The sequence below is a fragment of the Nestor notabilis genome, unplaced genomic scaffold (assembly GCF_000696875.1).
Source record: "Nestor notabilis isolate BGI_N333 unplaced genomic scaffold, ASM69687v1 scaffold25933, whole genome shotgun sequence".
Lineage (NCBI taxonomy): Eukaryota > Metazoa > Chordata > Aves > Psittaciformes > Psittacidae > Nestor > Nestor notabilis.
In genome coordinates, this window is record NW_009920940.1 from 18,541 (window position 1) to 35,772 (window position 17,232).

Genomic DNA, 17,232 nt, shown 5'->3' on the forward strand with positions numbered 1-17,232 from the left:
CAGTATTCCCCACTTTCTTAACTGCTTGGGTTTGGGGATTTTTTTTTTCCAGAGTAAATTCAGTAAGATTTTTAAAGTTGTGACTCAGAATCCTAAGCCACTTCAATTTACTGAGTCAAGACCTGAAATGTTTACCAAGATCTGCCTTTCAGTAGTACATAGACTAATCTGTTCTTAAAAAAATGCAGAAGTTATGAAACTGCTCTATAAAAACTAATAAATCAATCTAACAGTATCTTTTCCCCTCACAAAACAAAATAATGTGAGGTGGTTTGAGAGTAGATATGAAGATTATAAAAGCTTACTATAAAAGGCTTGACTGTTCATTCAAGACTTCCTAATGTTTGGGGATGATGAATGAGAATTTGTACCAGTGAATTATTCTCTGTGGTTGTGGTCAGGAATTCTTTCCTTAGCTGTGGACCTTGTAAGGAAGTCAATAACAGTTCACATCTGTGTTGTTTCTCGGCATGTCTCTGTTATATGTACATTAGCACATAGTGGCTGGTGCCTGCCAGGCAGCAAGGGCTAGAATCCCGAGTCCTGCTTGCTACCAGATGAGTTACAACTCACCTTTAAGTTAGAGAGACTTTGGCATTCAACAGCCATTTCAACAAGGATTTTAAGAAAACAGTTTTAATGTTTTCAACACATGTGATGCATATTCAACTGGAATTTATTTCCTAAGAGCTAAAGAGCAGGTTTTGTTTGTGGCCTTATTTTTCAGTTTGACACTACAGCTACAGCAGTTATTATGACTCGTTGGAGCACAAGGGAAAAGTATATACAGATGTTAAATGGTGCTGATATAATAGAGAGCAGGTAAGTAAGCATTTTTTATAAGACTATATATATAGCAGCAATGTTTCATAGTTTCTACAGAATGTATACTTTTTCAGGTGGGTTTTGGTCTGGGTTTTTGGTCTATTTAGGAGGAATTTAAGGAAAATCAAACCAACGTATGCAGAAGTTAACAGCCTCTATTTTATTAGCTAAAACCATCTTTTGAACACCTTAAACTTAACAAAAAAGTTGTAGATTTCTGCTGGAAAACTGAAGAAACTGAAATAGTACATCTTGCAAAGACAAAGAGCAAGAATCAAATCAATATTGTGTCCCTGAATTTTTAGATGATAGAGTCTGGAGAATAACCAGGCTACAGAATTCACTTGATGTGAACAGAGTATCAAGAGAAACATATAGGAAAGTAAGACATTGAAGGATTAAACAGGAAATTTTGCTCATGTCATTTTGCTAAGGTTTAAATTTTCAAATATATTCAAAATACCAACACTGTGCTGTAACTTTTGTATGTATTTAAACTTTTAAAGCTTTTTTTTCTAAAGAATGTGAAACTTCACAGTTGACATTTTTTATTCTTGCTCACTGGACATTAAGCCATAATAACTAAATTACATTGTTGATCATTTACATATTCTTTACAGTGTTCTGTTGATTTCACTGCTTAAAGTGAGCAGTTGACAGGAAGGCAAAAATAAAACAACCCAGAAAATTGTTGTGTTTTGGGGCAAGGGTTTTGTTTTCTTTCAGGGTTTTTTCCCCACACAAAATAGTTCTAGCACTTTTTGTACTACTAATTGGTAAATGTACTTACCTTTTACTTTTTTTCTTTCGTTAGCTTGCACAAGCATCTTGTTGAGCACTTGAATGCAGAAATAGTGCTGCATACTGTCACAGATGTCACTGTAGCTTTGCAGTGGATACGATCCACGTTCTTGTACATCAGAGCCTTAAAAAATCCAACTCATTATGGTTCGTTGGTTGTTTTTTTAATTTATCTAACTTATGACACTCGGATGTGTTAGATCCCTGTTGTTTCTTTCTTATGCACTATTATTTCATAAGGGCTTGAAAACAAGATGTGCAACAGTTTAATCTGCTTTAATAGAAGTAATAGGAGTTTCAGCATGGTATTACATTTAAAAACTATGAAGAAAGCATTTACAGCTTCTCAATGATCTATTTCTTTTGATCTTAATACACTTAACCATGTATTAATGCAGTATCAAGCCATAATGTACTTTTCAGCACTGACAATATAATGTGCTGCTAAGGAAAAAACCCTGTCTAATATTTAATAGTTTTTCTAAAATGAAAGTTTAGTAATCTTAATGCTGGTGTCCTCAGTTTGTCTTCACCAGAACAGCCCCTTGGTCCCAGCCCTGGCCATATCTTTGTTGCTGGCCACTTGCTCTACACCTGATTATGAAGTGTCCTGGTTTTCTTGCATTCAAGTCATTGGACACTTGCTGGATCCAGTTATTTTGTAAGGATTTATAGATAGGATTGGCACACAGTACATCAGGTACTTGAAGTGATGTTATGATTTAGGAGGCTGCCTGTATTCTAAAATAGGAAAACTCTACATGTGAAGTTCTGACATTTCTGCAACTTTTAAGACTCTAATACTTTACATAGGGGAGTATCTGCAGCTTTTAGCTCTGTACATTTGCTCTAACAGTCACTTGCTGATACTTAGAGACTTACATTATGTAAGGCTTCTGACTTGTTCTCAGTATAATAAATAAAATTTACCAATTTGGGGTATTTTTCTGGCTCCCCCAAATCAGTAAATCAGTTTTGATAAGTAAGGGTATTGAGGAGGAAGTATATTATTGTATTATGTTAAAAAGCCTTTTGTCTTTTCATGAAGGTTTTTCATCTGGATTAGATAAAATTGGAATTGAAGCAAAATTACAAGGTAAGTGACTTCTAAGCTTTTTTTGGTGCAATGTTATATTTTAGGTCAGGGTCATCCATGTTTATTACACATCTACATTAATTTGAATAGATTCATTCACGGAACAAATGTAATTTACTATCTTGTGTTACTGATTTTATTATAATACTTTCAATTATCAATACTTTTTGACTGGTAGAAAGGTTTTTCTTGTGTAGAGAAAAAAAATGCCTTTACCTGTCTCATCTCCATATACATACTCAGAAATGTAAATTTTGGTTGCTTTTCCTTTGGATCTCATCTGCTTTCATTAATTTCTGTTACTATACTTGCCAGTTTCTGAAAGAGCTTTTTTTGCATCTTCCCTTCATCATAAACTTTGCCTTGAAAACAAAGGATGTAAAATGTAAACATCTTCACCTTGTTCAGAACCAGTTTAAAATTAGAATCCTAGAATCATAGAATGGTTTGGGTTGGAAAGGACCTTATGATCACCTAGTTCCAACCCCCTGCCATGGGCAGGGATACCTCACACTAGACCATGTCGCCCAAGGCTCTGTCCAACCTGGCCTTGTATGCTGCCAGGGATGCAGCATTTACCACTTCTTATTTATCAGTAAGAAAAGTTACCTAGTTCCTATGTTCATTCAGTTGTTTTCTACCTTTTCCTCTCTTTTTGATTAGAACATTTCTATTTTTGGCACTAAGGTTGAAAGGAATGGAAGGAATGAAGCATGTTACTACCTAAATAACCTTTTATGTGAGAAGGCATGGTTTGAAATCGCCTCTACAGATAGTGCTAGGGTAGAAGGCTTCACTTCTAAATGCTTTTTAGGTGTGGATTATATTTCCTTGAAGTACTCCGATCTTAAAAACTTCTCTTTACAGTTCTTGCAGAAAGTAGCTCCTTTTCCCTGCATACATGAAGTATTTTGTATTAATGTATGTAGTTATGTTCTCATACACTTTATGTGCAACATGAATGTTTTCTGATTGCTATCACTTTGAGTGCTTTCCCAACATACTTGTTAATTTTGAATATTGTATTAATGTAATTTTTGCCTGAAAAAAGAGTTGTGTCGTCCTGTATCAGTATCTTTCAGTGAGCTTTCCCAAGGTAGAAGTTAACCACCAACTTCAGCAGAAGCAGTTTCATATTCTAGAACCTTCACTTGACTTCCATGGAATTATTTGGGCACACGTTCATTGCAATTTGATGATGTTTCTGTTCTGTACATAGTTAAGTTTTTCTGCATATAATAAAACTACATGTATTTTCAATTTGTTGACAGAACTGTGTTTGAAGAACTTAAATGATTTATCATCTTTTGATTTGATTGGGATGGATGAAGAAAATAATTTCAAACCAACAGGTAACACCTTTTTAATATAAACTGATTTTCAGCAGTGATGTTGAGAATAGTAGTGAACTACAAGGGGTCACAACTTAATAGGACCCATTAATAGGAGTACAGAAATGTAGTAGAGGGTAGAATCTGAGAGATTGTTTGACTAGAATATATGAAAAAGTTTCTTTAACAAATCATGGAAGTGCATTCTCTTGATGTTGATCCAGGAATAGATCTCTTGTTGTCACAGAAAATTATCACAGAATAATTGGATGTGACACAGTGCAATGAAGGATGGGTTTTATCAATACCTGCTCTTCTGTACACTCCTCTGCTAGAGGTGGTTGGCTTCTCAGTGACCACAGTTCACATTCTGGTATATTAGTGTGAATTCATCTTCACTGGAGACAACTGTACCTGGGAAGTGTTTCTTTCTGCCACTCTGTGCTGGGGTCAGTAGTATCCATTAGACAGCTGGGGGCAACCAAGTCCGTCGTGGTAGATCTCTTAGAGCCCTCGAATAAGAAAATCAGTTTGATTTTGTGACTTCAAAAATACATGAAAAACATTTGGCATGTTTATTTTTTTAAGGTGTATTCTTCTTTTACAGAGACTGGAAGATTAATGGCGTGGTATTATATTGCATTTGATACAGTGAAACAATTTTTCACAATTAAGGGAACAGAGACTTTAAATGAACTGGTAATTTAACTTTTCTAAGAAAATTTACATAAGATCAATTGTTTTTTAGCAGATTCACAGATAAGCAGAAGTTTTAATTTAGTTTAAACAGCTCAGGCTTTGTCTATATAAAGTTTCAGAGACTACATCTAAATAAATTCCATATGGAATATTTTTGAGGCTTTGTACTTTTTGAGATCTTTCGATTTCAAGTTCTTTCTACCCTCGCTTACCTTGCTAATGAAGATAAAAGTTGCTGAAGCAGTTCTGTTCATGTATTAAACACTGTTTTGTGGTTTAGTAGTTATGTTTTAGTGCCAAAACAAGCTGCATGGAGAGCACATTCTGCTTTTAAAGGAATGTTATTGTCTTTCTGGTTTAAGTAATTTTCCTCAGTCAAATAAGAGGTTGTTATTGCCACTGTAAAGTCACAAAAGACATGTTGTTTTCAAGCAAATACTGTGGTAGAACAGATTGGTCATGAAGAAATGGAATGCCTTTTCTCCTAAGGAGATCTTGTTACTAAGGTATAAAGAAAGTAAAGTGAAACACATGAGAGAGTAAAAATTATTTGTATTTGCCCTTATGTCATAAAGTGTTAACTGTGTGGTTGCTCTTGGATAACTTCAAGTGGAATAGTAATCTAAAACCAAAGAAGTCTTCCCATTTAATAGCCTTTATAGGAAGATGAAGTTGGTCAGTATTAGAAAGAACCAACTGAATTTTCCATGGTCATAGGGTTGAGACAATAATGTTTTTTTTAAAAGCTTCTAATTTTAAAAAAGGAGGTAATTGGAAGAAGTGGTAGAAAAAAAGACAAAGAAAAGAATGAATAAAAAAGTTAAATTGTTACAGATTACCATGATTTCCAACTGCACAGAGTTTCTGGATGTCAAGTTAAGAACTAATGAAAAGAAAATACTGAACACTTTGAATAAAGACAAGGACAAAATAACTATCAGGTATAAAAATTACATTGAAAAAGGAAAGCCTCTTTTTAGTAATAAACAAAATGAAGAGCAGAAAATCTGTTTCTTTTCATGCATAGGTTTCCAATGGAGGGGAAGATAAAAACAAGAGAAATGAAAATAAACTGGTAAATATGATATTGTTTTGTTGCTTTCCATTGAAAAGCTGTCATTGTATATGCTGAAATCTGCATCATTTGCATTTCATTGTTTCTATTCTGAATTTTGTTTTCAGTAAAAAGTTTTATGTTGTTATACTGTGCTTACAGTATGGCTTATATACCAACAAATCTTTTTTCCAGTCTTATTCAGGCTCAGCTAGGATGCATTCCTATTCAAGACTTTACTTTGACACAAGATACTGGCAGAATATTTAGAAATGGCTTAAGAGTCACTAGATGTATGGTAAAATTTAAACTTTTTTTGGTACATATAATAATAAGCTACATTTTAGTTGATTAATACAAGTCAATTGTATTTTTACAGGGTTAACTGACTTTCTGGCATCATGTAAGGGCAACTTTTCTGCTTTATTAAACTCTTCGATTTTAGCAAAGTGTTTCAGGTGCCGACTTTGGGAAAATTCCCTTCATGTGTCTAAACAACTGGAAAAAATTGGTAGGTAGTACTCACGTATTATAAGGGTGAATCCAATAGAGAATCAAGACTCAGAATTAGCCTTCTCATTTCTGGGGTGTCATGTACATAATTAAATGAGTCATCTTATTACTTTCCACAATTGAGTACCACAGTTTTAAGAACAGTCTGTCATAGAAGTAATATTCAGTAATTTTCTTCAGGCTTTCAAAGTATTTCATAGTTGTTGTTCTTTCTTAATATTCATCTCAGTATCTTGGGCATAGTCCATGTTTGTATGATTCTTTATGTCTAACTAAGCCATTCCTTCCTTTCTAAACAGCTGTCGCTGTAGGTCCTGTAAGACGTACGCATGAAAGCCCTTTCATTTGTTTTGACCTGGATAGGAATCATGAAACAGAAATAGTTCAGTGTACATGAGGTTCACAAGTTTCTGATAATCTTCTTATCACTCTATCCTGTTAATAGATGAACTTCTGGCTGGAAGTACAGATTTGTCATAATCATTTGTGAAGGAGTTCAGAAATTTTGGAGTGCTCTGCATGTAGTTAAATGTAAAATGTAGTTAAATACTTGCATTGCTCTGCATGTAGTAAAATGTAGTTAAATACTTGTTTGAGGCAATGAGGCTTCCTGATTTGATGTCTGATCTTACAATTTCTTGCTTTTAGAATTCATTGCAGTGTTCTCTATATTTCATCTTTAAAGACATATCTGCTCTGTACAGAACAGCACAGTACAGAGATCTGCAAATTAGAGAATAGCTAACCCAGAAGATCCACACTGCACAGTACGTTACAACCTTGCCAGCCCAGGTGCAGAAGCTGTATTGCTTCATTCATGTGGATTCAAAGAAAGGGACAGGGCTTGTTGGCTTGTGCGGCACGGTAGAGTGTGGTAGGAAGACATTTCCACCAATTCTGGGTCTGTGCTGATGTGCACGTGGCCCTCTGGGGGTCTGCTTCATGTTCAGCATTTCTAGAGGGTTAGGATCAGTGGAACAAACATGGTGCTTACAGTGCAAGCAGATCCTTTCCTGTACACTGTATTCAATAGAATAAAGACAGTTTCGTTTTCTTAATAATAGAAGTGCTATATATATACACATCTGTCCAGTTTTCCTTTTCTTTTTTTGCTATCATTGCTCTTCCAGCTTACGTTACAAAGAATTGCTGACTTTCAGAGTTTCGTTTATTCCGCTCACAGGCTTCTTGTGAACCACCTGCTGACAGTTCACTCTCTTTTCCTGAGTCAAATATTGAACTGATACCTACATTACTATGTCTGATTCTTGACTTCTATCATGCTATGACTGCTAAGCCTATTCTGTGTCTTTATGAAGTTAAGTGAACTGCTTGAGCTCACAGAAATTCACTGATAACATGTAACATATTCAGAAATTCTTGATTTCTAAACTCTTATCTCAGTATGGGGTTTTTAATCTTAAAAAAACCTTAGTAACCTGTATTTCCTTTATAAGAGTGACTGTTCTTTAACTGAGGTTTGGCCTTACGGAGATTGAGGATTGAGCTGAATTCTTACTGCTGTTACCTTTGTCCGGTAATGATGCTCCTTCTTGTTGCTATTTGGTATGCTTGATTTCTGTTTGCTTATTCTGACAGACAGGATAACAGTCACTTTCCATACAGGATTTTATCACCTTTACTACTTGTTCAGTTTGATTTCCACCTCCATTTTTTCTTGGTCAGAAATAGATACATGACAAAAAGAAGGTTTTATTTGTATTTTTTATTTTCTTCACTGGCAGAAACCCTTCTGCCATTTTAGGAATTATTACAAAAGAACTAGTCTTCAGCTTCACTTATAAAGAAACAAGGCAACAGCTCTCACTGAAGTAGCTGCAGTAGCTGAGACTCTTAGGACTGTTTGCAGAGCTTTTGCAAAGGAGAGGTGAGATGGTAGAAGATGCTTTCCCTAAGTCAGACCCAAAAGGTGTTCAAATATGCATAAAAGGACAAAAGGTCTAAATCATTAAATTCTTGAGATGAAATGAGTCTTTTTCTTGTAAGGTTGCAGTAATGTCTTCCAAGAAGCAACCTAAGAGTCTCTTCAGAGGTTTCCCAATTGATTTTCAGATCTTTTTTACTGTTTCTACAGAATTGCATATGAAGAATTCACATACTCATTCTTTTATCTAAAATTATTGTAGTTACTGTAGTAGTCTGTAGTGCGAGGTAAGGGAAATGCAGTCTCCTATGCTGTGATGACTCTAAATCTCACTGGAAGTTTGAAAGAACTGGGAATCATAAAAAGAGGAACAAAATTGTATGGAATTCTCTGACAGTTTGCTTTTGTGGCAGATAGTCAGGGTAAGAATTTTTGCTGTATGTGCAAAGACTCCTAGAAGATTGTAAGAAGTATTTAGTTCTAGTGTATTTCATTATTGCCTTGCTCAAAAACATTGTGGTTCTTATGACTTTAACATAGTTAAATAATTCCTTAGATAGGTAAAAAAATTCTGAGACAAAGAATGTTGTGTGATGTGTTTTTTTCCATCATATCTATGTAGAACATGTTTCTTGTAGAAAGTGATCTAAAATCTGGTTCACTCTAGAAAATGTACCTTAAAGTTGTTGGTATTGAAATATTGAATGTTTTCATGTTTGATTTGCATTGCATTTATTTTTACTAATGGATAAGAGAAATGATACTAAAAGCAATCAACTGGAAAAAAAGAAAGCTAGTGATTTGCTGGGCAAAAAGCTGGGACAAACATACTGTTAAGTGATTTCTGCTTTGGTTTTACCTGCAGTTGTTGAGAACAGTTTGAGGTTAGTGATTGTCATTTAACAGCATAAAACTTCCATTTTTCCCAGGTGTATCACTGTCAAACGCTATGGTAAATGCTGGACTGACATCATTTAAAAAAATAGAAGAAATAAATGCAAGGGAACTTGAATTGGTAATTGATTTATTTTGTATGCAATCAAGTATGATAAGGCCAATACCAGTAAAAGCGGTATGGTTAATATATATCTGTTATATGATTCTTAGCAAAATTGAGTTGTTTAGAATCATAGACTCATAGCATAGTTTGGGTTGGAAGGGACCTTCAAAGCTCATCTGGTCCAACATCCCTGCAATAAGCAGGGACATCTTCAATTAGATCAGGTTGCCAGAACCACATCCAGCCTGGCCTTGAATTTGCTTATACTGGTGGATTAAAAACTTACGTGGCTAGTGCTATTTTTCCTTGAAAATATGTATCATGTTTTGTTCTAGCAAATTGAATGTGGAAGATTTCACTGATTTGGCTGGGTTTGGAAAGCAGTTGCTTAAATATGTAGAATTTCATCATTAATATGGTTTGAAACAAAAGACAATATGCATTTCCCTTTTACAAGTGTTAGGGAATCTGTATTTAAAGTTTCTCTTCGTGTATGTTAATTATGAGAATCCTGAATTTCCATTATGGCTACTTTAAGTTAAAGATAGTAATAAAATAAAGCTCTTCTGAATCAGCTATAAAGCACTTCTTATTCTAGGGAAGTCAGACCCCAGGACAAGCTCTTTAGCTCATGGTTTTTCTGAGGAAACTGTTTTTCCAGTGTTCTGGAAGATAAAACAGATTTCTAAAACAGGAAATCGATCCTACTTGGGTTTTTCTGTTTTGGCTTTAGGAATTTGAGTTCTCTTTTCTGCCTCCTTTTGCAGTTTTCATGTCATTTGTTTTGTTTTGATTTAAACCAGGGCAACATAAAAGAGTCACCTCACAGAAAAACTGAGTAGTCAGGTTTTGAGGTTACTGGCTAGTTCATTGGCTGTTACCTGAACAGCAGTGGTAGCCACATGAAGAATACTGGAATTTTCTTTTGGTTATGTTGTTATTCTGGGCATTGCAGACAGGCAAGAACTAGGAGTGATAAGGGCTTTTGTTGATAGTATAACTACTCTGGTGACTTTGATTCCTTGCACTTATATTTCTCTTGGCATTTCCGATCAGCTGAATGTATCAGAAATGATATTAAATCTTTGCAGATTTTAAACAGACATCCTCCTTTTGGAAACCAGATAAAAGAATCTGTTTTGCACCTTCCCAAATACGAACTTGACATTGAACAGGTAAATGCTTTTCCATTTAGTTTATTTTTTATGCTGATATTATTAAATGAAAGAGCAAATACTGACTTAAAGAAATTTTGAGCCTCTGCTGATAGAAGATAATATTAAGGCCTCCTTCCACCTTAGCATGTATAATCAAATTCTTATACATTGAAGGAGAGCCTTGGAATAGACATTCCATGTAATACACTGGTCTCTCTCTCGTTAGTAGCATTTTATGTTCCAGATGCAAGCCAGTATATTCCACATTCTAGCATTATACATAAGCCTAAGAGGAAATCCTGGAGACAGAAAAACATCTATATAAAACTTATTGAGGAAGCATTAGCTGATGTTTATTTTCTATGTCACACTTGGGAATATAGAGAAACACTGTTACATTAAGCTAGCTGGTACCCTTTCAAAGGAAGGATGCAATTCCATGTGCAATCAAGAGCTTTGTGGTTCTGATACTCATTTTGCCTTTAAACAGATCACACATTCCATTCTACCTTTCTGAAATGCAAAACTTGAAAAATAGCCTTAAAGTGTTTCGTGGCGATACCTTTGAATTTAAAAAGTCAGTAATGTGTGAAATCCTATTGTTGTAACAATCAATTCTATTTTAGTTTGTCATTTGACATATTACTAGATGAGTATCTCTAAAGTTATTCTCAGAATAAAGATTTAACAGTTACAACTATCTTTTAGAGGAATGTTGCAATGTCAAAACATACCTGGGGTTTCTTTTTGCATCTTTTTGTTTGCATTGAAGAGAGAAGAATTTTTTGAGGGCTTAATGTAGACTGTCTTTTACACTCAATACTTAATCAAATTTAGAATATTCAACTATGGTCAAGTTAGTTCTGTATAACAGTGTCTCAGAACAACAAATGAACATTGTACCACAAATTGAAATAGCTTGAGTCGAGTTTGTGCTTGTATCAACAGTTAAAAATTTATGGTAGGACATATATGTTACTTCGCATATTTTACCAGTTATGTCTTCTTCTATATCATTTTTTCCTAGCTTCCAAAATACAGTGATACATTGGCTGAAATCTTAGTAACCATCAGATTAACAAACTATGAGCAGCTACAGACAAAGAGAACAGCGACAGACTTTCACTATGTTACATTACTTATAGGAAATGCTGACAACAAAGTCATTTTTAATCAGAAAATTACGTATGTATTATGGGGGGGGGGGTTGCCTCACATCTTTTAAGGGTGTTGGCTTTTAATCCTTACTGTGACTCATGGGTTTTGCAATACTTTCTATTGATGCCAAATGGTACAAAATCACTCTTTATCCTACAGCATTTTCTAGTCACTGTTGTCATTTAAAACGCTGCACAAGATTTAAAAAAACCCAAAACATGCCAGTGTGCTTGTCAGTACAGACAATTTGTGTAAGTATCTGTACAACACTGATGTTAGCTTATGGAAGTCGTAATAATTTCGACATCGATATAAACCATAAATACAACCCTGTTAAAAAAATACCTTCTCAAGTTGTTAGTTATTCTTGATAGCGACATGATTTTTATATCATATTGTCAAAATTGTTTCACTCAGATGGAATTAAATTCTCCAGATGGCTTAAGATATGCTTGGAGCAAATGGCAAAGGACAAACAAAACCTTTTCCAACTGTGCGACCTTCACATGAGTTCTGGCTGAAGTCTGGCACTTTTGGCAGAACTGAAACTTACCTGCAGGATCCTGGCTTTCTGATGACCATGAATCATGTACTATTGGAAGGTTATTCTTAGGCCAAAGCTTTAGCAAGCAAAACCCAAGAACTAAGACCAAAGAAAGACTCTTTCATTTGGTTACAGATGCCATAGTAAGCAATCATGTTTTCACTGGCCATGTCTAACAGAATTGTACTGATACATTACAGGGATTCTGTGCTGCTGAGAACTGGCAATTGGACAAAGAAAATTGAAGTGAAAAGAGCTCTTAAATCACAGGAAATAAGTATAAATTTAATTAGTTCTGATTATGGTAGGTTGGTTGATATGCTTTTAATTTAAAAACAACTGCATAACATTTTGAATAAATGATTAAAACACTTTATATCAAGCCAAAAATTGTAATAAAATTATCTGATCTGGAAACAAAATCATACATGTTTTACTGGGTTGAGTATTACCTAACGGTCCTAATTACGTATCTGCTTCATTTACTAGCGTATTAATGAACTGGGAAACTTCAAAACTGTTACTAGGTGATAGTACTTTACTCTAATGCAGACTAGGATTCTCTTTTGCCCTTTGTGCTGAAGTTGAATTAACTTTCAGTAGGGATAACCTATCATTTTGATGAGTTATTTATGCTGGGAAGAGCTGTCTTTGTGAATGCTTAGGTTTTTCATTGTGATAAAAAAAGTATTAGATATGGATTCATCTTCAGTAGCAAGAAATTCCTACAGTGGAAAATTCTGTGCTTTAATGTGTGTAGGTTTAAACATGGGTGCCCTTAGTGTGAACTGCTGTTAATACTGGTAGTGTAAAGCCATAGATAAACGTAGTTTTAAAACAAGACAGAAAAAAATCTGTTAAAGGGGCTAATTTTGTTACTTATCTAGTAACCATGTCTTTAATTCTGAAAATGTTTGGGTTTTTTTAATCTTGATCATAAAGAATCCATTTATATAATAGTGTGCTTTTAACGGTACATTACCTTAACAAATCTCCATGATCCTTTAGTAACATTTATACTCTAGAAAGCTGAAGGTAATCAGTAGTTTAGAAACAGTTTATAGCAGTTTATAACAGTTTATGGTTTAAGTATTGTTGTCTTGTCTTTTTTTTCCAAAGTTGGCCTTGATATACAGCAAGCATATACAGCCTTTTACTTAACACCAAAACCAGTGGGAAGTAAAGTGGTTATGAATCAAAACCCAGAAGCCGAGTCTTCACTTGATACCTGTTATGGCTCACCACAAAGTCTGTCAGCAGCAAAAGTAGATACAGGTAAATGGTCAGATCACAACATCTGGCTAATACCAAAGTCAACAGAAAACTGAGGTTTGCTTTCAGTAGAGAGCTACATCTTTATGCACGCTGTTTCTTTCTCAAGCATAACAAAAATACAATGGCAGTGCTTCCAGTTGCCAAGTACTACAGTGCGATTCTTTGATGAATTTGAAAGTAAGAAAAATTAAGTGTTTGGTATTTAAAATTGTTGTTTGAATTTGGGAATGTGGTAGTGCCTCTGTTTTTCAGTAGCATTGATTAATTTCTATCCAATTACATTGTTTGAGCAGCCCAAAGTTTTGTTGAAGGCAACAAAATTCTAGTGACCCAGATTATTTCTAGCCTGTCTTTTTGTGCGTGAAGTACTTTCTCAGCAATACATATGAAATAAAAAAGAGCACTTCTGTATGTATCTAGGAGGCAGATCTAAACAAGAGATTACTTACAAGAAATGTGGAAACAGACAATGCAACCATCGCTGTAAAAATAAAGACGTGTGTGGACATGACTGCTGTGAGTTTCCTTAAGTCTACTATTTCTGTTAATTTTAGACAAATATAATTTAGAATAGCTTCATTTATGCCAATAGCTATGTTAACAGAAGCAATGTATCAATAGTCAGGCCTCAGTTGCTGCTATGATGCAGTCATACAAGCAGGAATAACAAGTTTTGTCTATTATGCTTTTGTAGGAACTACATAATTAATAATACTTTCCAGAACATGTAGCATCTGATTCGAGAGCAATGTTAATATACTTTTCTATATATACTGGTGTATTAAATCTTTTAGGATATTTTATTAGAACATACTAAGCTTAATGGCAAAGGTTCCATTGATCTGGAAAGAATAGGATTTATCACTTCTAATCTGAAGATTATTTTAATTCCTTTTTTTTCTCAGGTAAAATTGGAGTACCTCCAAAGTCTGAGATAAATGGAGATTCAAAGGTTTCTTTGTACCTAGCTGACTTAAGGAGCAGGAACTCAATTTCATCTGTACCCCCAGTAAAACGGTTAAAGGTTCATTTGAATACAGCCAGCCATTGAATAGATTTCCTTTAATCTGTTATATATCTGTATGTATTGTTTGCAGAGAGAATTTTATAACTATAACAAATATGAACATTCAAGTTTGTCTTTTCTGTGTGGAATGCAAAAAGCAACAAAGTACAAAGGTACCAAAGGATCAGGAATTTTTGAGAGGTTCTGCTGCAATTCGGAACACTTCTGTGCATGTGCTTTTTGGTTTTACTTGTGTTTGATAGATTGTGGTGGGTGAGGTACAGAGGCATCACTGGAAGGTTCTCTACTGTGACTTAGGTTTGGCCAAATATGACCTGAATGAAAATAAACAGAGTAGTGCTACAGTGGGATCTTTCTGCCTTGACAGGTAGATCCACTTCTTATAAAAAACCAACCATGTTAGTTTTTAACCTCTGAGGGATTTTGTGGCTTATACTTTATCCCTTTGAATGTAGTACTAAACTAGTTATTTCTGCAACAAGAATGGTATTTGAGATATTGGAGTTTTATTTCCTCTTCAGTTTTGTTTGCTTGTTTGTTTGCAGTAGAAAATGATTTAGCCTGAAGCTAATACAGTTGAGAGTTAGTGATAACCAGTCTGATTTTGCCAAGGTACTTGGGTAACTCCACTAGACACAAGTAATTCAAACCTTTTTAACTGACTAGGTTAGAAAAGCAAACATCAGAAAGATTTTATACATGATCTTTAAAAATCATGCTAACTTCATACAGTATTAATGATGTCATTAAGATTGTTAAAACCAATGGTTTTCAATATCTTTATATCTTATCAGTTACAATAATGTCCTTTCTTTAGATGCAGATGTTAAATCAAACTCAAACTGTGGATCTCAAACAATTTGTTTTCACACCTAAATCTTCATTGCCAGCACTGCCAAGGTATTGATTAATATAAGTAACAAAAGAAATCTGCCTTATTTTATATAGCATTAAGTTGTAACAACTAAAACCTGTTTTCTAACTAAAATTATTTTGCAATTTTCTGCCACTGTTTTACTGGCATGTCACTGATTTCTTCCTTTTATTTTAATAGGTCTAGCAATGACCAGTCATCTTCATTACCTTCAGTGGACCAGGTAGAGAATGTTAATAGCTTAGGGCTAGCTCAGAAACAACTGCAGTCCTGGAACTATGGGAAAAGTAGTAAGTTTTTGCTAATGTTTGAAATTATGATTTTCACTGGTTTCATTTTAATATATTTGTAAACTCAAACTTGCTGAAACCACTGTGACAACCAGTATAACATTATAGAACACTGAGTGTATAGGGAAATGTAGTGGTCTTAACAGGCTGCTTTCTGGTATTGCTAAGATTTCCTAATGTATGTCTAAGTGTACCTTTAAATAAACCAGTAATGACTAAATCAAATATATGAAGTTCTAAATCTATAAATACTTCCTGAAAGGTATGACTGTAATACATTTCCACTGAAGCCACTTGTAATACAAGAGGTATTTTACTGCTATACCTATGTATTTTCTTTTTTTCCCTTTCTGCTGGAAGAAGTTAGTAAAACATGAGCTTTTGTTTGTTAGTTGACAAAATGTGACCATTCAGTAGCTGAGTTCATAATTAGTAAAACATCTCTATCTGGAAAAAAAATTCCTCTTGCTATTTCTCCTCCACTGGAAAGGCCACAAATGTTCTTACACTTGGTGTTAAATGATCTGTCTTCATTATTAGTATATAACTGTGATGTTCTCACTGCGTGCCTTTTACCTTTGTATTTGGTGACAGTAGATTGATGTGAATGAGGTTTTGATTAATTTGGCTATTAAGTAGCAGCTCCAATGTTTAGGTCATACTCAGACATATGAGAAATGCTGTGCTGAAATGAATGGAAATATTTTTTTAGTTCATACTGCTTTAAGCGTTGGCATCTATTCTGCATAACCTTTAAGGACAAGGACAGTGGGATTGAGTGCACCCTCAGCAAGTTTTACACCACCACCAAGCTGTGTGGTACAGTCAACACACTGGAGTAAAAAGATGCCATTCTATGATTCTATAATTTAATTTTTGCTTAATATTTCTATCATGTTCCTTTAATGCTTTGTATTTGCTTGCAATACTAATTTACCTTCTTTAGTTACCTAGTCTTCAGATAGAAGACTGTTGCAGAGGTGTATCATCAGTTGCTGGGGGGAGAGGGCAGAGTGTTAGTGTGTGATATGATTGTGTTAAAAAGAATAAAGTCATGAGAAGACTGGTTATTCCAGTATAGCTATAGTCTGTGCTCAAGAACGTCTTGAGGCAAATCGTACAGGATCAAGGGGATGTCATAGGTACTGCTGACTAAAAACCATCTCTGTTGAACAGCAGCAGAAAAGCCAGCCTTGGTCAGATTGATTAGGCTGGCTGGATTTTAAAGAAATGCACCAAAAATAGTTCTAATGAAGGCATCAGTTCATACAATTTTTACAGGGTCAACTGCATCTGTAATACACTATCTTTCCATTTCATTAAAAAAAAAGTAGGCAATTGAGAAAGGTAATTAAGAATATACAGTGAAATTGTAGTAACCTAAATGTATAATTTGAAGTCTGTGACTCTGCAGTAATGTACTGTGCTGACTGTGCTCATCCAAAATGACAATGGCATTCCCTTCCTGGTGTTGCCAGTGTCTGTGGAACAGGATTTCTGATTTGAGCTTGTTCTGCTCCCCTGTGTTGAAAGAGAGACCTGGATCAGGGTTTCTAGTACGTATTAGGGCCATGGCAACAGAATGGAGATTCCAGCACTGTCTGATGCTAGAGGGTAGTGTGGCAAAAGAAAGATGAAAAAAAATAGTAGAGAGAAGTGGACTGGTGATGAAAAGAGAGAATACAATAAACGAAAGGGAAAGA

General features: G+C 34.7%; 1 protein-coding gene across 1 annotated transcript in view; it reads left to right on the plus strand.

Annotated features, from left to right (window-relative positions):
• Positions 1-17,232, plus strand: part of HFM1 (HFM1, ATP-dependent DNA helicase homolog (S. cerevisiae)) — a gene marked incomplete at its 3' end in the record, with an annotated part of 34,901 nt that overhangs the window by 16,167 nt on the left and 1,502 nt on the right. The window contains exons 16-32 of the mRNA XM_010010917.1: positions 728-822; positions 1,640-1,773; positions 2,675-2,722; positions 3,994-4,074; positions 4,661-4,752; positions 5,587-5,693; positions 5,780-5,827; positions 6,002-6,099; positions 6,186-6,317; positions 9,134-9,219; positions 10,296-10,379; positions 11,389-11,546; positions 12,264-12,367; positions 13,759-13,854; positions 14,244-14,362; positions 15,183-15,265; positions 15,420-15,529. Of these exons, the coding sequence (XP_010009219.1) occupies positions 728-822; positions 1,640-1,773; positions 2,675-2,722; positions 3,994-4,074; positions 4,661-4,752; positions 5,587-5,693; positions 5,780-5,827; positions 6,002-6,099; positions 6,186-6,317; positions 9,134-9,219; positions 10,296-10,379; positions 11,389-11,546; positions 12,264-12,367; positions 13,759-13,854; positions 14,244-14,362; positions 15,183-15,265; positions 15,420-15,529 (1,675 nt within the window). The remainder of the gene's footprint in view (positions 1-727; positions 823-1,639; positions 1,774-2,674; positions 2,723-3,993; positions 4,075-4,660; positions 4,753-5,586; positions 5,694-5,779; positions 5,828-6,001; positions 6,100-6,185; positions 6,318-9,133; positions 9,220-10,295; positions 10,380-11,388; positions 11,547-12,263; positions 12,368-13,758; positions 13,855-14,243; positions 14,363-15,182; positions 15,266-15,419; positions 15,530-17,232) is intronic.